The 21,393-nt window shown below is 44.3% G+C and overlaps 2 protein-coding genes and 1 long non-coding RNA gene across 3 annotated transcripts; 1 reads left to right on the top strand and 2 right to left on the bottom strand.

The window, feature by feature from the left end:
- Window positions 1-158: 158 nt before the first annotated feature.
- On the bottom strand, window positions 159-2,335 carry LOC126409711 (uncharacterized). The gene is made up of 2 exons (XR_007572321.1): window positions 2,225-2,335; window positions 159-446 (listed from the first exon to the last, which is right to left on the bottom strand). It is a non-coding gene; the product is annotated as an uncharacterized LOC126409711 (long non-coding RNA).
- A 6,496-nt stretch (window positions 2,336-8,831) lies between these two features.
- Window positions 8,832-13,889, top strand: LOC116258452 (receptor-like protein kinase HSL1). Its single transcript, XM_031635618.2, has 2 exons — window positions 8,832-12,333; window positions 12,835-13,889. The coding sequence occupies exons 1-2, from the start codon at window positions 9,759-9,761 to the stop codon at window positions 13,290-13,292; spliced, it is 3,033 nt and encodes a 1,010-aa protein (XP_031491478.1). The 5' UTR covers window positions 8,832-9,758; the 3' UTR covers window positions 13,293-13,889.
- Window positions 13,890-15,881: 1,992 nt separating this feature from the next.
- Window positions 15,882-20,945, bottom strand: LOC116258460 (leucine-rich repeat receptor-like serine/threonine-protein kinase BAM1). The gene is made up of 3 exons (XM_031635628.2): window positions 18,607-20,945; window positions 16,716-17,183; window positions 15,882-16,527 (listed from the first exon to the last, which is right to left on the bottom strand). Exons 1-3 carry the CDS (start codon window positions 20,735-20,737, stop codon window positions 16,121-16,123), a joined length of 3,006 nt encoding a protein of 1,001 aa, XP_031491488.1. The 5' UTR covers window positions 20,738-20,945; the 3' UTR covers window positions 15,882-16,120.
- Window positions 20,946-21,393: the final 448 nt, after the last annotated feature.

The following is a 21,393-nucleotide window of genomic DNA, read 5'->3' as shown; positions in this document are numbered from 1 at the left end:
ATTTGTAAAGGCTCAACATTGGTTGGAGATGCGAAGCTCCTCAATCAGTGCAGATCAATATATACCCAAGGCGGAAAAGAATGTGTTGCTTTGACTACACGGCAAACCACTTATAGACAGGAATCATGGCAGTCATAATAACCTTTTCAAGACAGAAAAATTCTAACGCAGTAATTTTTGGTAAAATTTCTTTATTGGGACGCGTACTGCCAGGCGGACTTCAGTTCGTTTCATACAGATATGATTATATGCCATAAAGAATGAATAATTGCACAGCTTGATCAGGAAGCGACAAAAATGAAACTCTGGTTAAAGTATTTGCAAGAAAACTGAACGTAATATGAATATAATTGCTGACCGTTCTGCACCTTGGTGCGGGTGGGTGGGTCTTAATGAATATAGTTGAAGCAACTGAGATCCGACCCTTTTTGGTGTTACTATGATATCTGTAACAAAGAATACATACAGAAAGACAGTCAATATGGAGTACCTGTATGATCAGCTTCAATAATGTCAAACGGTTTTTACAAGGCAAGAAAATACATAATACTATGGACGCTCCATTGATTTAAAAACAAAGCTTCAGTTAAAAAGAAAAATTCAAGCAACTTGGCAGCAGAAATATGGAAATGAAGCAGAATTTGTATAAATCTGAAGGAGATGATTATCGCTCGAGGTAACGGCATTTTGTTTAATAATATCACAGAAAGTTACACACGATCTACAGTTTATTAGAGGATGGTCGACACTTTCTCTGAAGTGCCTCACAAATTTCTTCAAGTTTGCCGTTGATGTCTGCACAAGGTATAAATACTTACGATTAAACCAGGAAATGCTTTCCCACATGAAAACAAGTGAAGGACTCCTGTTGGAAAACATATTCAGCCTCATTGACATTTTCATATTTTCTTTGAAAAATGAAAGCTAGACTCCCCATCAGAAAAACAACAGTAAGTCATAATCGGACATGTTCATCGGAAAGCATTTCTCAATATTGGTTTCGCTTAATATTTCTCCACTAACCAATGTGGATAGAGGATGTGATGAATTCTTTTCCTGCTCTTACGTTTACATAAGAAAGCCACATCATGGCCTCGTGTGGGACTTCCTTGTTCACTTGACTAAAAAACATTGGTATGTTTAGAGGTACAACAAAACGATGCCTGTGCGTCATACTTGAGAAGAGTGAACAAGGAAGATGAGGTACACATAATCAAGCTAACCAAGAGGTACAATGTTCTGCTTTCTTTTTCTGAAAGTTATTCTGTTGTCTAAGCAATCAATCGATACTTTTCATGAAAAATTTTCAAGACGGGATTGGAAAGAAACAGTTGGTGGCACTCCCTTTTTCCTGCTTCCCTTTCTTGCTCACTTGAGTAAGGACAATTTGGAAGAATAAGCAAGAATGGGACCACCGGCTCTTGCGAAAACCATTATTATATCTGTTATTTCGCTTTTCCTACCCTAACCATAAGCCATATTCTCAGGACCTCGCTTCAAATAGATGAGGAAAAAGTCATACCCATCAATAAAAGTACTCATTGTTTTTCCATAACTAACATTTCATAATAGAATTCACTGTCCAATATGAGAAAGAACCCATGTTCTGCATTTTGAGAACAACACATTGAACAATCAGATAAGCCCCATCAACGAGAGAGGTAGAAACTAAAAAACAAGAAACGAGAAGAAAAACAAAGATGGTAATTGATTTCCTCTTTGTGAATCACGAAGAAGAGGGTTACATTGAGATCAAATGCTACAATCGCCACAAAACACATCACCTCCCATCCACCCATTTAAGATCAAGAAACCAAAGAGGCGCTTGACCTCCCCAAAACAAAAACCAAGAGAAATGAGAACCCGGGAAAAATTTCCGTCAGTAGTCGTTGCGCAGAGAAACCGCCAATCCACCGGAACAGATGAGAAAGGGGAGAGAGAGACACATAGACAAAAGAAAAAAAAAAAAACACAAAAACAACCCCGAAAGAACACCCATTTCTTTTTGCTCAGAAGAATTCTACTGCCTGGCTTCATCCTGTCTGCCTTTTTCTTATCCCTTTTCTTTCTTTCTTTCCACTTTGCCCTTTTTTTGCTTTATGGAGTTTTCGTCTATCGTATGTACATTATATACACCGCTCTACCTCCGACCCCGTAGAAGACATACCCGGAAGGAAGGTAGGAACAGAAGCAACAAGAGCGCAGGAGGTCGAGCGCGGTGTACCTTGCCCAGGTGGTGGCGCCGCTTCTCCATCCGGTGACGCCGAAGAGGAACCCGGCCGACGGAAATTGCCAGCGTCGCCACTCTCAGGTGTCTCTCCCTCCCTCCGTGGTTGACTCCTCGGCGAGGCAAGAAGAAATGGAGGCATTTTATAGGCAGTGGAATTCTTCCGAAATGACTGTAATGTCCCCAGAATTCTGCAGGAATGACAGGAGGGTACTAATTGACCTTCTTGCCCTTCGTAAGGCGGTTCGATACGAATGTAACAGAGGTCGAACCGGTTTGGTATAGAGTGAGTCCTCCTTTGCAGTTTTTAACCATGTCTAAAAGAAATTAACAGTTTTTACAGCAAAAATTAACAGTTTATTCGCTATTTTCCTTTACTATGTATTATTCAATTCATTGGCGTTACATGATTAATGTTATCATATTCTTCACTAAAAAAAAAAGATTCATATCTAATCGTTCTAAATTGTAAAACCACACATTTAACGTCGGTTGCGTGTTAAAAACCTCGAATAAGGTATAGTAAAAAATTCCTGTAAAATTATTATGATCCGAGTAGACACATAGTTGGCATACCTTTCTAGTGATCTAAGCAGTCTGTCATCACTTTAGCTACACCCGAACTTGAGTTCAGCAAAGAAATTTAATAGATTTCCTTTTTTTTTCGGAAAAGAACATGATAGTCATTCTGTTCACATTCATCTTGTTGTTTATCTATCAAAATCAAGTTCATTTGTTTCTATAATTCATTTCATGTGAAAAGGTTTTACTATACAGGGACAGTTCCATGCTATCGAATGTTGCCGAATGGTTAAAATTTAAAGATTTGTTACCATAAAACATTCATTAGATTAACAAGTGCATATCTTCACTAATTATATATTGACGGTTCAATGAGAGGCCGAACCCAAGATAAAGTCTGTTAAGAGACCTCTGTGGGCAATGAGACACCCATCAACTCGAGTGTAGCAGGTGGCTTCTGATTGACAAAAAATACGCCCAGCTCGAACCTTATGGAAAACGAGAAACGTCGGCGAGTTGATGATGTTTAAAGTTGACCCTAACAAATAATTAGAGTTGGGAGTTATTAATTGAATTATGATCCATTTGACCTAATGTCAACCATCAAATGATATTCTTTAAGTGGACGAACCTCCCTTGCTTGATGGTGATATAAGATATCTTTTTATTAAGGGAAAAAGAGTTTACCATTACATCCAGAAAATTATGATTAACCATTCAGGAGTTCAGAAATATTATCAGGTTTCTTGTGAATATCTAGATATGGTATCTTCCCGAATTGATTCTCAAAACTCAATCTTTCGAGTGAAAGCTCATAGTGGAGTTGGATTTGTTCCCTACGTTGCATTGAAATATGGAACCGAATCGGGTTTGGCGATACCGATCTGATATCAATCCAAATCAAATCTGGATCGATTTGAATCCCCAGTTGTGTTTGACCTCAAAAAATATTATGTGCAGAAAAAAAAAAAAGACAATTCCAGGGATAAATTCAAACACGATCTTCGTCCCAATGCGATGAAACAAAACTTGTTTCATTCGATGTCGTCTTTATGAGAAATAAATGTTTTTTACATTTGAATATTTATTGACAATAAAAAAATTTTCTCCAATATTTTTTCTATTCTGTAAGGCATCAGGTTCTTGTTTGATTGTTTCAGGGACAAATTTTTTGGCATCTGTGGTCTCCACTTCATGGCAACATTGAACTCCATTTGGCGTCTTTATGCCCATGGGCCCAACAAAGTTAGTTATATTTCCTTGGGTGTCTCATTAGGGCCTATGTATCATATCATTCCTACGGGCATGCCGGTTGAGTAGAAATGTCAATAAATCGGATTCAGATTAAAATGTCGGATCAAACCCAATAACAAAGCAGAAAGGGGTCTGGCAGGTTCATGGCTTTTGAAATTTTAAAAAAATAAAATTCTATTATTTGATATTTCTAAAAACCTTAATTTGGCCCTTGTGAAAATTTTATAATGCCTCAAAAAAGAGTAAACTTGGGCATCACGCTAGCCCCATACCCAGTACCCAGGCCCAACACCCGAAACGTAGGCCTGGGCCTGGCATGACAATTAAAACCTGAGCCCGACTCGATTAAATTAAAAACATATATTTTTAAATATAAAATAATATATAAATATCTTTAATCATAATAAAATACTATAGTTAGACATAAAAATTAATAGAATATGTATTTAAAAAAAATATCAAGCTAAACCGGGCTCACTTGGGCCCACCCGAACTGGCCCAATAAATTATTGGGCCGGCCAGGTTCTTTTTTTTCGGCCCCGAGTCAGGCCGTACCGTGTACCCATCGGGTACCCGACCAATGCCCAACCTTAGGAAAGAGTTCTGCCACTGCTGTTGACCAAATTTCTTCAAAAGGTTTGCATATAAAAAAAATTAATATCTGGTTAAGAAATTAAATCGGACTTGAAGTTACAGAAATGACACCTGTTCGTATGCAGATTCAATTTTTAAGAAGCATCAGATATGGCCCAGTTTTCAGCTAGCTCATTGTTAAATGAATGGCCTATACCCAATACTTAGTTTTTAATATATTATAATATGGTCTCGATTTGGTTGGGTATTGGATTAGGTTCTGATGTAAATTTAAAAATCGGATTGAGATAACAAATATGAAAAATAGGATTCGGGGTATAGACTTCTAGATATAATTTCTCCACACTCCCCTGGATAACATTTTCAGGATAATTTAATCAGGGATTTCAAATAAGATCTAATATGCTTACAGGTGCAAGCAAGCCAAAACCTCTAAAGAGCCTTGAACGGGATCTGTGTAGAAAATTGTAAACACAAATATGTAGGACAAAACAAGATTCTTATCTAGAAGTTATTAATTAGGCTTATGTTTGTGTTAATTTATCACGATATTAGTTCATTATTTTTGAACATGGAGCTTAATAATACACTTCCTAACAAGATTCATTATCTTCACAAGATTTGAACATGGAGCGTGTGTCAGTAAATGGGGGAACCCACAACATCCCACAATGGGGAATCCACTAGCTAGGACATCAGAATCATATCCAAACTTATCTTGGAAAATTCAGAAAGTGAGACATTTTTTCCCCGTGTACTATTGTCCCATATATGGAACAAAACCGATACCCATGCAAAATTTTTCGGTTTTTCTTTATATTTTTGAGACTAAAGAAAGGAAAAATCAATTTATCACATGGGTTTTTCTTTACACTTGTTCATGAGAAATATTTAATCTTCCCAAGATTTCTCAATCTTATCTCATCTATGTGCATCCTCTCTGTGTTCTCTTTTTTCTCTAGTGAGTTCAATGTCCTGTGTCTCGAGACAACAATAAGATAAAAAGGGAATGAATGGCAGAGGAGAACATTTCCACTTGCTTTACTTTAGGATTCATAATGGAGATGTCAATTTAGTAGGCAAGTGGGAATGGGACATACTTTCAGCAAGAATTTTATAATATTGCAGGATATATGTTTGTACTTGATATTGACAGTTTAAGTTAGGCTTGCTCCTATCATAAAATAACTCGTTTTAAGAAAAAAATTTCCTAGCTTCGCTCGTGATGTAAAGGGTAAAGCATGTGCATCCATGGTTGGCTTCGAACATAGTCGATTGACAAGTGCAAATTGGATTCCTCCTTGGCGAGTATCAGTGTGAAGGTGAATTTCTTCAATATCCACTTTATACTAGAAGGTGGGTCACACAGCTAGATGCTCATTCTATCCCTTAATCGATAACAAGAATATAGTTGGCTTCTGTCTAATATAGATAGTATAACCGGTCACCAAGAGTGGAGCCAGAAAGTTTTCATGAAGGGGGTCGAATTAAAGTTTCTAAATTTTGACACGGGCCGAAATATAATTTTTCAAAATTTTTATATATGACAAATAATTTTTTCTAAAATTTACATGTAAATTTAAAAAAAAATTGAGGTGAGGGCCCATGCAGGCCCCCTTGGCTCCGCCCCTGCTAGCCACTATTTATCCCTTAGATGCGTTGCTCATAAAAAATGGAAAGTGGTCAAGATCTATACTTGGCATGATGACATTAATGTCGGAAGTTGCATGCATAAGCTCCAGTGGCGGGGAGGGGTATTAGTCTTGGGGGTACAATCACCAAGTCGATATTAAGAAATCGACCCGTTTAGTACCAGTAACAAATTGTTACTACCTAGTAAAACTGCCTTAAAACTTAAGGCAGATTCGTGGAACCCTATAACATAAAATTTTATTTTAGGATAGAATCACTAAATAGTAACAATCTTTTTCTAGTAAATGGATCTCATTTTAAACCCAAAATCTTGGTTCAAATATGAGATTTGTAAACCATATCCAGCTTGTTTACCAATATTTGAACTTATAGTTTCGAGAATGATGGTTAGTGAGTCCCAGTATCCGGATCCAACCGGATGTGGTTCGGGTCAGGTTTAGGTGACGTCCAAGCAATTGACGCCTTTGTGACAGGGCAAAGTGGAAGAAGAAGAAGAATAATGTGAAACTTATTGATGAGGAAGGTGTCAGCATGATCTTAGATTGACCGTGGAACAGAAGGCCAATACAAATATCATCATCGTCGTCACAACAATAATGGCATTAATGGTGTCAATTTATGTCGCTGACCTGCTTTTATTTGGTGACTGATCCACAAGGAAATATAGTTTCTCTAGAATATTTTGCATTAAGAAACGGAAAATGCTTGTTTGTTATGGCTTCTGTGTCCATGGGATGTTAGAAATAATGGCGGTATGAAATTTTTGGTTGATGGACACTGAGAAATTTTAATTTGAAACCTTTAAAGATCACAAATATATACATGAGAATTGAATACCTATGACTCATCAGTATATAAATAAATAAGCAATTTGCGTGAGTTTATGTGAGCAATTTGCTCGCACACGCTTACACCTGCCTGCGGATGGAATTGTTTTTTTTTTTAAAAAAAATCTTGAGAAATGACAAATGACCATTCAACTTTGACATATTTATAAATAGCCTTGTAAAATTTGGAAAATTCCAGTTAACAGCTTTACTTTATATATAATCCTCAAAACGATAAAAAAGATGTCCAAACTGTAAAGGAATTCCAAAGTAAACATTGGTAAAAAGGTGATACTTTTACAAAAATAAAATTTTTGTTAGTCTGTCTATGATTTATTTGCCTTTCTTTTTGTGATTGTAGAAGAATAGTAGTACAAATTAACATTCGATTGAGAAATTGGATCACATTTGTACTTAAAAATGACATCCATAGGATTCTGATTTTTATTTGGTTTTAGACAAATATCCTATAAAATTCACATTAAGGGTCAAACAGATGCCCTATATCTACTATTCGTAGGAGTGAATACTAGTCGAGTCAAGCCTCAGTTTAGTCAGCTCGAGCTCGGCTTGACTAATGAAACCTAGAACTTGACTCGAGCTCAAAGGAAAGCTCGAGCTCGACTCGGCAATTGCATGTTGAGCTCGAGCTCGACTCGATTACGGCTTAACAAAGTCGTTTGAATAGAATTGATATTTATCGTTACGTGTTGAGTTCGAGCTTGACTCGATTAAGGCTCGACAAACTCGTAAACTTGTTTGAATATATCGACTTGATTAAGACTTGACAAACTCGATTAAAGCTTGAGCTCGACTCGATATTTAAGTGTCGAGCTCAAACTCAACTCGATTATTTGAATGAGTCGACTCAGGGACTCGAGCTTGACTCATTAAGCAAATGATGCAGCTCGAACTCATTCATGAACCGAGTTTTAACGAGTCGAGCTACCCCTAACTATCCGTACATTTTGAAAGCCGATCGGCTTTTAACATATCAAAACAGTTTCTATCAAATTGCATATCTGTAAGTCAGATTCGGATTTGGATTCATTTTTAAACGTGAAAATAAACGTCGGACTTTTATTGGACTCAAATTGTGACTTTGAAAGTTTGATTGGGACATGCGATCTATAGATTTTATTTATTCATATACCCTTCTTCTCATAAATCGGATATCATAAAGAGAAGATCCAATTTGAATATGATGTATTGATCACATCCTAAAGTTGCCCTCATTGTGGAGAAGGCGTATACATATGGTGCATATCAATCAACGGGCTTACACGAATCAATGTATTTACAATACCAGACGCATGCTCTTGGTCACATATGTAACTCGCTAAATTACGGATCTTGTTTCCAGCAAAAGCTCCAATATCCGCTGGGCTAAGGGATTGAACTTGAACATGTTTAAGTCAGGTAGACCAAGAGTTCAATACCAAGTGCTTTGTCGTATCGGCGTAAATTGGGTGGATTAGTTCTGCCTATCGTGCTTCCATGGCTGCTATTCGAGGGGGTTATGTCAGTCGCTATTGCAAAGGGCAGGGACGTGCTCAACGATTTTGTGGTGAAGCAGGCCATGGAGTCAACACTCAAACATAAGGTTTTAGGCTTGAGCTCGATTCGAACTTGATTGTTAAAACTCAAATGTTGAGTTATAAACGAGTAGCAACTAAACTAGTTGATCGATTTAAAAGAAGCGGGACATGATTGACATGAAGTAGTTAAACGAGTTGAGTTCGAGCTCGGGACATGATTGACATGAATAGTTAAACGAGTTGAGTTCGAGCTCGACATTGTATCCTCAAGTCAATGAGCTCGAGTTACCTACCTATTATCAAGAGTCAAGACCCGACAAGAAATCGTCCAAGTAAATGCACTATCTATCTTTATCTTTCTCTTTTTCTGTTGGATTGGGTCCCCAGTTTTGCTCAAGTTGAGCAGCCATGGTTGACGGGCTTGTGGTGGTAGACGAGGAACGAACCGATTTTGCTTCACAAGTCAAAAACCAGCAGGAGAAAGGCGAAAAATAGAAGAGAGATTTGTTGGTTTCTGCCTTCTCGGTATTTTTTTTTTTAAATGAAATGGAGTCAGCTTGTTGAATACTTCATTCTGATCAGAAGACGCGGCACGGAGATTAGGAGCTCCCTTGCGTGTCGAAAGATACTCTTCTCGTCAGCTTCAACATTATTTCGGTAAGCAGCAATCTCTGAACCATCTTCGTTGACGTTTCCGTCTTCTCTTTCACGAAATTTGCAAGTTCCGTGTTGCTTCCTAGGGCTTGGAATTGACTTACAAAAGATATCTGTATTTCTCCATCAGAGTTTTGGCAGACAAATCATCTTTTTTTTAAGAGTGCACATTGATGATTGAGAGGTGTGAAGGCGGCGCTGCTCTTCCTTGCGGAACGTGAAAGAAACTGTGGGTCAACAAAAGCCAGCTCCATCTCTCTCCAGAACGAGAGTTTGAGCCCAGACTTTGCTTAGCCATTCAAACTGGGTCCCGGAATCTGATCCTCCGGCAACGTTTTCTTCCATTTTCTTTTGTTTACTCAAGGTACTAGACGAGGCCACGGACCCACGAAGCCCCGAGCCACCAGCACCAACAGCCCACCGCACCCCGACGACTATATCACCCTGAACTCGCCATCCGAGTTGCCTTGCACCACGTCGCCGCCAACAATGGCGACCGCCACCTCTCTCCTCGTCTCCTCCTTCCTCCTCCTCCTCTTCTCGGTCGTCTCTTCCGACGATGGCCACACGCTTCTCGGCATCAAGCAGTTTTGGGGCAACCCTTCATTGCTCATTTCGTGGAACTCATCCAACCTCAATCACTGCTCCTGGCTGGGCGTCTCCTGCTCGCCTTCCACCAACACCGTCACCGGCCTGAATCTCCAAAGCCAGAACCTCGACGGCCAGCTTCCCCCGTCTCTGTGCGACCTCGCCAGTCTGACATTTCTCGACATTTCCAACAACAACTTCAATGGAAGCATTCCCTCCTCTCTCCTCCGCTGCTCCAGCCTCGTATTTCTTAACCTTTCACAGAATTACTTCGGGGGACCCATCCCGGAAGGCGTCGGTCTCCTTGCCCGCCTTCAGACGCTCGACCTCTCGAGCAACTACTTTGTCGGTGACGTCCCTGCGGGCCTCTCTCGCCTCGCGGCGCTCCGGTTACTCTACCTCCACGAGAACCTCCTAGACGGGCTGATATCGCCGGAAATTGGTAACCTCTCAAGCCTGGAGGAGCTCAGACTGACGAACAACCCTTTTGCGCCGGCGGCGCTTCCGCCGGAAATCGGGAGGCTCGGGCGGCTGCGCTTGCTGGAACTGAAGCACGCCAACCTCACTGGACCCATTCCCGATGGGTTCCGGAATTTGATCGCGCTCGAATGGCTCGACCTCTCCAAGAACGCGTTGACTGGGTCTATACCGGCGGGACTCTTCCAGCTTCCGAACCTGACGTCCGTGTTTCTCAATGATAACGATCTGACGGGGGAGATTCCCCGGCCGATCCTGTCCGTCTGGTTGACGCAGATTGATCTGAGCTCGAACCGCCTGACGGGGACGATACCGACGGACATCGTCAAGCTGCGAGGTTTGACCAACCTCTACCTCTACCAAAATCAGCTCTCAGGCGAGATTCCGCAGGCGATAGCCCAGATTTCGACGTTGCAGTACTTGAAGCTCTTCAACAACAGCTTGAACGGCACCTTGCCGCCCGATCTCGGCCGGAACTCTAACCTTACCTACTTCGAGATAGACATGAACAGGTTCACCGGCGAGTTGCCGGAAGACCTATGCAGGAACGGCGCCCTTCAAACGTTCAGCGTTTACATGAACAGCTTTTCCGGGAGGCTGCCAGAGGGACTGGGCCAGTGCCCTAACTTGTTGGCGATCCAGGCACAGAACAACCGACTCTCTGGTGAGATTCCGGAAGGCGTGTGGTCTTACAAGAGTCTACAATACTTGAGGATCGGGGATAACTCCTTCTCCGGCGAGCTACCGAGTGCCTTGCCTTCAAACCTCGCTTGGCTTGAGATCCAGAACAACAACTTCTCCGGCCCATTCCCTGCAAATTTCTCGAACAGTGCAAATTTTCAGCTAATACAAGCAAGTGGGAACAAATTCTCAGGCGAAATTCCTGCGAGCCTGGCGCAATTGCACAACCTCACAGATTTATATCTCGATAACAATCGTTTTACCGGCCAGATACCGTCCGCAATCGGCTTGTTGGAAAAGCTAAATATCCTGGACCTGAGTCACAACCAGCTCACCGGCAGCATCCCCGCGTCTATTACCAACCTGCCGTCCCTGAACAGCCTCGATCTTTCGGAGAACCAACTAACAGGTGAGATACCGGCCTCCCTCAACATACAGACGGTCACCTTCCTCAACCTGTCGGGCAACGCCCTCTCGGGAAAGGTACCCCACGCCTTCGATAATGCAGCATTTGATCAGAGCTTCCTCCAGAACTCCGGCCTTTGCGCCTCTGACCCTTCCCTGACTCGGACCCTCCGAAAGTGCTCTTCTGATGGTAGCCGCCGGTCGAAGGAGGCCTCTCCAACAGCACTTATCGCGATCCTCACGGTCGTCGGGGTCCTCGGCCTCCTTACCACCGCGTTGGCGACGGCGCTCGTCCGGACTTATATCCGGCGAAGGCGTGAGTTCGGCGACTACGCCTCCTGGAAGCTCACCTCTTTCCAGAAGCTGCGCTTCACGGAGGAAGATATCCGGCTGGGAATGTCGGAGGACCGCTTGGTGGGCCAGGGAGGCACCGGACAGGTCTACCGCGTCCCCATCGGCGATGGCGCTGTCGCCGTGAAGCGGATCTGGGACGGTCAGAAGGTGGACAAGAAGAGGGAGCGGGAATTCCAGGCGGAGGTGGAGGTACTCGGCGGGATCCGCCACTACAACGTGGTGAAGCTCCTCTGCAGCATCTCCGGCGAAGATTCCCGCCTCCTCGTCTACGAATTCATGGAGAGGGGCAGCCTGGACCGTTGGCTCCGCAGCCTCGACTCGGTTCTCGATTGGCCGACGCGGTACCGAGTCGCGATCGGCTCGGCACAGGGCCTTTGCTACATGCACCACGAGTGCTCGCCGCCGGTGATTCACAGGGACGTGAAGAGCAGCAACATTCTTTTGGACGCCGACTTCACTCCCAAGATCGCCGATTTCGGGTTGGCCCGTATGATTTCCGGACCAGGAGAAGCCAACACCGTCACGGCCGTTGCTGGTTCCTTCGGGTACATGGCGCCTGGTGAGACTCTCTCTCTCCGAGTCCTATCGTCCCTTGAAGTGGCCGATTCCGCCTATTTAACCATATCCATTAGTAACTAATGCATTCTAAACGTAACATATTATATAGCTGATAAGAAACTTGTAGAATTTCTTTTATTTTCTTTCCTTCCCTTTCTTTGCAAATGAACAAACTTGGCTTGAATCGATCAGCTAAGAGTTCAAATTTTTGCTGATTTTAGACTGTCAGAACAAGGTTTTGGGATTTTAATTTTCTTTCATTCTACCAAATTCAATCAAGTTGATACCTAACATGTTTAGAATAGAGGCCTCCATGTGTTTTAACTTACAACTACTTGATTTGAACTCAACTCAATTTGCTCATTTTCTTTATGCGTTTCATATTGGCTCAATTCATTCTGAGTCTGAGCCAATCTTGGACATGTCAAGCTTAATTTGGTTGTGCCAGGGGGGCGGCTATCATCTTTCTGCTCACTGTGTTAATATTATTGGCTGCATGCAGAATGTGCATACTCCGTGAAGGTGAACGGAAAGACTGATGTCTACAGCTTCGGGGTGGTATTATTAGAGCTTGTTACTGGAAAGGAAGCCTACAACAGAGAGGAGGAGCTGAGCCTAGCAGACTGGGCTTGGCGCTTGGTTCGCGCAGGTAGGCCACTTGAAGAAGCCATGGACAAACGTATCTATAACCCTCATGTAGCAGAGGACATGATTGCCGTCTTCAAGCTAGGCCTCCTCTGCACAAACGCCCTTCCTGCGAACCGGCCATCAATGAAGGATGTTGTAGATGTCTTGGTCTGGCATGGGGCAAATTCAGGCAATGCCCCGTCCCCAGTGGCCGAGAAGCCGATCAGCGACCGAGATGGTGTTCCGCTGCTATATGGGATGCCTCTTCGATTGGGCAGCAGCAGAGGCAGGGATCTTCACTCCGCAATGGGCAATGGAGATTGCAATGTTTGATATCCAGAAGGTTGTGTTGTGCAATTTTTGCTTATCATCCAGACGTGCATGTGGGCTGTGGAGTAAGCAGGCACATGAGCATATTGGCATGGATACAGGAGGCAGACCAACTACTTTCGAGTCATAAAGTTTAGTATACATGCTTAAGGGCATGAGTTTTGACGTTCGGTAATCAAAGGACTCTAGTTTAGTTAATTACTGCCTCAAGACAGAAGGCACAGGGCAAGTGAATGATGCAAGACAAAAGTGGTTGTAGATTAAAGTTTTAGGATACAGACCGCACTCCCTATCAGAAAAGAGGAAGTGGTTGCATATCTGTGAGAGTAAAAGTTTTAGGATACAGACAGCATCACCTATCAGAAAAGAAGAATGAAGAAGGAATTATACAATTTGGAAAACAAAGTGTAACGTTTTCCTACTTGGATCACTTCAGGTTTACGTTTATTGGTCTTGTTCGTAGTATCACTATGTTCCACTGTAACAAAAACATCAAATGATGGATACAATTGATGGGAGTTATACAATAGTGTAAATATTAGCATCTGATACAACTCTTGATCTGCTCAAATTCATCAATAAGAACTATAGATTTCGTAACTCTTCTCATGCTAGTTACTGTTCTCGTTGGCCTCATCAGTGGCTTCTAGGTGCCTTATTTGAACTATTGGTAGATTTTTTTGGAAGTGTTTTTAGTTTACTAATCGGTGTTAGCTAGGTCATTTTAAAGCCAAGATCTTTCCCGAAGTTTGCTCTGTCCTTCTGGCTTCATTCGGTAATGAGATCAGGGGTTGTTAATCATCCAGCCCTGTTTCAGCTCCCACAGCATCTTGTCCTCAATAACTTATCCTGGAATGAAACTTATGCATGAAGAGTTATTCTTGAGATGACTTTTTGTTGCATTTGAATGTGAGAAGACCCTAGTCATGATCAAAAGAAGACAGAGCTACCCAGTTACCACGATGAAACTGGGCACGACAGGCAAAATATGCAGGTGAAATTTTTTTCACGTCCGATCCCTGTGGCCCCAAAATGCGGTGAAAATTTTTACCCCAGCTAATCGGCCGAACGGACGCACCTGACCTGGGAAGAAATGCACCTCCACCAAAACTTCCAGCCCTGGAACCAACAAAAGTAATGTGGACCCTGAAGACAAGGACGCACTAGCACTAATTTTCATCTCGTGAAGAGATTTGAAAGCAATAAATTTCTGCAAAATCAACTTACAGTTTTGGTTTTTTTCAACCCAATCAATTTTGCCTCTTTAGTTGCTCTTTCGAACTTGAAAATCCGCATTACTTACTCCGGCTCTTGTACACTTGCAATGACTCCGCAGCAGAGGCTGATCATTAAAACGTAGACCAAAGTACAGCTCCGCGCGGCTTTATATTTTGCCTTTCTTTACTTTCTTTCTCGGCTTTTTTGTGCATTTACTTTCTTTCTGGCTACTGGGGCAGAGCTGACCAACTTCATGTATCGCAGATCAAAGTTGATGACATTGTAATTTGTAAACCTGCAGGAGCCTTCCATTAATGAGGATTGCATCAATGGCTTGACTCCTTGGACTCAGTTTCACTGAATCATGGCTCCCAGTGGGTACCAAATTGCTGACATACTTGTCTTGAGTGTTCCTGCTCTGTTGTAATCTGCTGTAACTGATCAACTGTGGCTGTGTCTGCCTTTTCGAGTTTCTGTATCTGCAGGAAACCATGGTACAGGCTCACTCATTGACCATATTAAATTGCCACTTACATTTGCCTAAGTAACCTGCACGTAAGGAGACTACCATCAAGCTGTTCACACGGCTAGTAGGCAGCTTCCCCAACACTGAACAAATTTCGGAATTTGAACCCAAAGGTGGACTTTTGCAGCCTTAACTATGAGCGAAGGCAAGATAGTAAAGGGGCAGCAGATGAACGAACTTGCTGGTTGCTTATCGAGAAAATAGTCGGGCAGAAAAAGAGCCTGCACAAGCTATGGCCAGCAAGGAATGCATTCTTCCTCATAATTGAGCTTATAATATGGTTTTCCCACTTTAAACAGAAAGCAGCTAAAGGGCTTGTCAAGTTATGGATCAAAGTAATCAACAACCTGTCTTAGCATGTATCTTCAACTACCGGGATTGAGTCTACTAAGTGTTACCAGAATGACTAGGCAAACCTGGTAAGGGAACTACAGATTGTCATCATTCCCGCGCGTAAAAGAAGACCAAGGCAAAATTATATCAGACCCAAAAACTGTAAACGGTCTTTACTTTTCTTTCGTTTCCAATTTCCAAACTTGGGAGGAAACACCATTCTGGAGAAGATTCAATGTTGCTGCTCACATGTGAAAGGCTTCAAGCATTGAGCAACTTGGCAACCATATGAATATCTGAAAGTGGACAAGCCACGCTCGCTATTGGACCACGCAGCAGAAGTGATAACATGTCACGGACTCATGCCGGCTTCAGTACCAACAGCAACAGTACGGCAACTTCTGAGAAATTTAAACAAGTGCTCACATCCCTTGAGTTGAGAAAATTCCTCGTAACACAAACAATTTCCAGTATTAATCTATGACAAAGACCCTATTGGAAATTCAAAACCGGAATTGAGCAAAACAAATTAGTTTCCATTAGTTCCTAAGACCAACTACACCTAGCCAGCTATCCCCCAATTAGAATATATCTGATACAGAAAAAAAGCATGAGCGGTTTGATATTTTCCTTGTGCTCAAAGGTTACAAAATAAAGGCACCAAAAACGGAACAACTCTGATCATTCCAACCAGACAACTGTACAAAACCAACCTAGAAACTAATGACAGCCAGTAAGACACTCGAAGCTTTCCCTAAGAGAAGTTGACCTGCTGTTGATGCTGCCGACATTTGGAGTCTTTCACCGCTTCCTCCAGTGAAAAGTTTGAGCTATCACTACCGTTATCAGAATCTGGGAGCTCTGAGAGGATTTGCACTACTTCACGCATTGTAGGTCGTGCAATGCTCTGTTCTTGGACGCACAACATGGCAATATAGAAAATGTGCATGGCCTGGTTCAAAGGCACACCAGAGATTCTAGTGTCCAATATCTTTCCAACCTTTTCTTTAGCTGAATTTGTGGCGTTCTTCACCCACTGAACAATGTCAACACCATCACCAAACTCTCCCACTGGCTTTTTTCCAGTGATCAGTTCCAGCAGCACAACCCCAAAGCTGTAGACATCACTTTTCTCATCAACCTTGAGCGTATACGCGTACTCTGTCAATGAGAAAGAGCAACTATCAGAACGTTAGGATAGATATGACGCATGTTTGTGGTTCCTAAACATAAAATAATTAGCAACCAATATCACCGAAAAAAATTTGGACTTCCAATCTAATTTGGGCCATTAATCAAGAGGAGATTTGATCCTAAACTGTTACACATAATATGGTCTGTAACCTTACCTGGAGCAATGTATCCATACGAACCAGCGATGGCAGACATACATTCAGAGGTGCCAGAGTCTTGCAAGAATTTGGCAAGCCCAAAATCAGCGACATGAGCTTCAAAGTTTGAATCCAGAAGAATGTTGTTGGACTTAACATCACGATGGACAATTAGTGGTGAACAATCATGGTGGAGATAGCACAGGCCCTTTGCAGCTTCCATAGCTATTTTGCATCTAGTGGTCCACTCTAGATGGCTGCCTTTCTTCCCGTGAAGCATTTCACCCAGGCTTCCATTAGGCAAGTACTCATATACTAGAAGGTTGGTTTCTTTGTTAGTGCAGAAGCCCAGCAGTCGAACAATATGGCGATGGCGTATGCTCCCCAGTGTCTGAATCTCAGCAGAGAAGCCATGGTCATGAGATGAGCTCCTTGTCATTGGTGGCAACCGTTTCACAGCAACTTGATCTCCATTAGGCATTACACCTGCTTTTAGATGAATGTTAGGTGGAAAATTTAAAGCAAGGATAGATGATAATCCCATATCAAGTACATGAATATTAACTTCATGGGCTACTTATTTACAAACTAGAATCACTTTTGGCGAGTTTCAAAATCATAGTGGTCGCCAACTTAATGAGGTTTTCAAGTCAACACCACCAAATCATTTTTTGTTGCATACCAGCCGCAAGGTAAAAAGCTTTAAAGCTTCCATCAAACTTGCATCCACAGGGGTGGGCCTAAAAAGGCACTGTGGACCATCTTCGGTCCGAGCAAACCATGTGACCAGACATGATGTGGCCACAGGTGCATTTATAGACCCTATTGCATGTGGCTTTGTTCAAATCTACACCTAACTGGGTTCTTCGACCCACCCCTCTCCATATTTTCACATCGCATATAACTTTTGATGCCAAGTTGCCAACACCACAGCCTTGATTCCTTTGCGCTTTCTGTGTTATCAACATCAAAAGAAAGACATGCCTTTGTTCCTTCCACCAACTTAGGATATCCGAATAAATAGACCACCACAAATTCTTGTGAACAGCTCTTCCAAACCTTTAAATAAATGGAAAAGGAAAAAGAAACTGTGGTACCATTTTGTCCCTCTTACAGGAGCATCCAATAAAACGGAATTAGAGCAAAAAGAACCCTATTGCCTGACCAGTGCCACAATAATTTTTTCCGGCAGTGGGACATAACTGGGGCCCAACCTAAACAGGTATATGACAAAACAACAGGCTCAGCCAATTGTGACTCATACATACCATAATAGGGAGAGCTCATTAGCTCCACTAGAATCAAAATCTACAGGACTCCACTAGAATCAAAATCAACGGGACCAAGATAAAAGGAAAAGGTTCGAATCCGGTACATCCCTACAAGCCCAGCCGTGCATCTATGGAATCGGTTCAGGGGCCTCAGTACTCCGTTCCATTCCACAGACCCTATAATGGACATCCTTAATACCCCATGAGACGAGACCAAATGCTCAAACCTTCACAGAATGAATACCGAAAAAATTGGAAATATAAAGTCGATTTTGATGTTTTAATGGAAAAAAATTACCAAAAGGTTAGTAAAAAACAAAAGCGACTTTTAGCATCTTAAAAAAAACAGAAAGTGCCAGGAAGGTCTCCAAATACACGGCAAAACTGTCTCACTTTCTTTCGCTGCTCTCATCTTTTTTCCCAGTAATTGTCGAAACTCGTCCCGACGAGGAAAGCCCATGTCTATCGAGATGAAGGATTCTGCATCGTCTTGATCTTAAGAGATGATGCGATAAAAATGGCACAAAGTGTCATATACTAATTCCCACAAACAAATTCACGTTCAGTTTTCCAAGTTAATCACAGAAGTAGAGAAGCAGGAAACGAGGAAGAGGAGTTGGGAATGTAGTGCGGTTCACCTTTGTAGACGATGCCTGCGCCGCCTTTGCCTATCATGTTCCGCTCCTGGAGGCAGCCAAGGACGTCGTCCACTGTGAAGTCGAGCCGCTGGAACGCGGTCATCTTCCATGCCCTGGCACGGCTTGCCCGCCGGAGAGCCCGAGCCTTCACCACCGCAGCCACAGCGAAGGCGACGCTGCACACCAGCAAGCCGACCACTAACACCAATCGCGACACCGCGGGGCCTCCACCAACTTGGCCTCTCCCACTACTAGCGCTTCCGCGTCCGGCAGCGTACTCGCAGATTCCCACCAACGGCCCGCACAGCCCCGGGTTTCCCACGAACGAGCTCGCGTTGAAGTATGAGAACTGCCCAGTAGCCGGGACCTCGCCGGAGAGGTTGTTGAAGGAGAAGTCAACGGAGGTCAAGCTCTGCATTGACTGGATTCCCGCAGGGATGCCGCCCACGAGGTGGTTACGGGACAAGTTGAGGTAGTTCAGTATTCGCATGCCCGTGATCTCCGTCGGGATGGAGCCGGAGAGATTGTTCCCGCTGAGATCAAAGAAGGAGAGCAGCCGGCAGCGGCCGATCTGCGAGGGGATCGAACCCGAGAGACGGTTGGAGCTCAGGTCGAGCTTCGAGAGCTGCTGAAGCCGGCCAATCTCAGGCGGAATGGAGCCGGAGAAGGAGTTCCCGTCTAGGAGAAGCTTCTGGAGAGACGAGAAGCCCCCGATCGCCGGGAGGAGTGGGCCAACGAGGCGGTTGTTGGACAGGCTGAGTTGGCCAAGGGCTGGCGAGGCGGCCGGAGGGACGGGGAGTCCGCCGGAGAGATAGTTGTTCTGAAGCTCTACCTGGACCAGGTTGGGGAGAGAGAGGAAGCCCTCAGGGATCGTCCCGTTTAGGAAGTTGTCGCCCATCCTTAGTCGGTTGAGGGATTGGCATTTCCCGAGCTCCGCCGGGACGGGGCCATAAAAGAAGTTACTGAGGAGGATGAGCGTTTCGAGGCGGTTACCGAAACAGAGCTTCAGCGGGATGCTTCCGGTGAGCTTGTTGGAGGAGAGGTCGAGGAGGACGAGGTTGCCGCTCCGACCGAGCTCTGACGGGATCGCTCCCGTGAAGTTATTCTCCCAAAGTTGCAAAACCTCCAGTTCCGGCAGGTCGGCCAGGAAGTCCGGTATCCCACCGGAAAGGCGGTTACGGAAGAGATTCAGCAGGGTGAGGGATCGTAGCCGCGCGAACTCCGTCGGGATCTCGCCGGAGAAGGCATTGTTGGAAAGATCGAGCGACTTGAGGGCTCCGAGGTCACCGAGCTCCGGCGTCAACTCGCCGTCGAGATTGTTCACCTGGAGGAATAGCGTGTCAAGGGACATCAATCGGCCGATCTCCGGCGGGATTGGGCCGGAGAGGCCGCAGCTAGCCATGTCAAGGCGGACGAGCTTATGCAGGCGGCCCAGCTCCGAAGGAATGCCGCCGTCGAACGCGTTGAAGTAACCAATGTAGAGCTCGCGGAGCTCCGTGAGGTTGCCGAGCTCAGTCGGGATCCGACCCGTGAGCTCGTTGCCGGAGAGGGCGAGGTACTCCAGCTGCGGCCACGTGCCATATGCCGAAGGTATCTCGCCGGAGAAGAAGTTGCCCCCGAGGTGGAGGTGGCGGAGGGAGACCATTCGGGGAGCGCCGATGGGTAGGGGTCCGGTGAGGTTGTTGTTGTAGAAGTCGAGGATGTGGAGGAGGCGAAGACGGCAGAGACGGGAGGGGAATGAGCCGTTAAGGACGTTGTTCGAGAGGTTTAAGTAGCGAAGGAACGCAAGCTGGCCAAGCTCCTCCGGAATGGCGCCAGTGAGCTGGTTCGCGGCGAGGGAGAGGTTGACGAGGTGATGGAGGCGGCCAATCTCAGGCGAGATGGTGCCCGAGAGGGACATGTTGGTGAGGTCGAGGGAGGCGACACGACCGGTGGAGGGTTCGCAGGCAACGCCAGCCCACAGACAGACGGAGGTGGTGGAGGAAGGCGACCATGAGGCGAGCGAGTCCTGGGGGTCGGTGAAGGTGGACTTGATGGCAAGGAGGGCATCAGCATCTCCTTCGCCGTAGGCGGAGGAAATGTGAAGCATCAAGAGGAGGAAGACAATGGCCGGGAAGACCCATATCCGCATCGTTAACGTTAGCGATTTGCCTTCCCTCTAAGGGAGTAAGGAAAGATCGAGGGAGAAAGACAGAGGAGTTGCAGAATGGGAGCGGTAAAAGAGGACTTTTATAGTGATGTCTTTGGGTGCCGATGACAGGGGAGAGAGGAGAGAAACTCGCTCTCTCTCCCGGCACAGTTTCTCTCTCTTCTGGATCGTCGTGCTCACTCTCACTAAAACCAGGAGAGAGAGAGAGAGAGAGAGGGGGAATGCAGCAGTAAGTAGCAAATGACAGAAGTATCCTTGTTCTGAATGACTTATTTGATATTGATTCGATGCTAGGAAACGTCTCGGCCATCCGTATCGGGAAGAAGGCATCAATAGAGTCTCATGTGGGCAGAAGAAAAATCTGCCCGTCTTTAAAAGCCTGACTGTTACTTGTTAGCCTACCCAGCAGAAAAGGCTACGATGAAGTCCATTATGAGAGGAGGAGGTCCAGATTCCAAATCGACTCGGTAAACGAAAAAAGCGCGAACCGAGTCGGATTCATGGACCGGGTACCATACTCTCGGTTGCTGCTGTCGGTGGTAGCTGTGGTGGTGCTGCAACACTGTCAGGCAATGGCAGTTTGCACAATGTACAGTGCGGCTCACTCTTTCTCTCTCTAAAAGCGAGGCAGGCTCTCC

The sequence above is a fragment of the Nymphaea colorata genome, chromosome 1 (genome assembly GCF_008831285.2).
Source record: "Nymphaea colorata isolate Beijing-Zhang1983 chromosome 1, ASM883128v2, whole genome shotgun sequence".
NCBI lineage: Eukaryota > Viridiplantae > Streptophyta > Magnoliopsida > Nymphaeales > Nymphaeaceae > Nymphaea > Nymphaea colorata.
The sequence above is the reverse complement of the archived record's forward strand: the minus strand, read 5'-3'. Positions and strand labels throughout refer to the sequence as shown.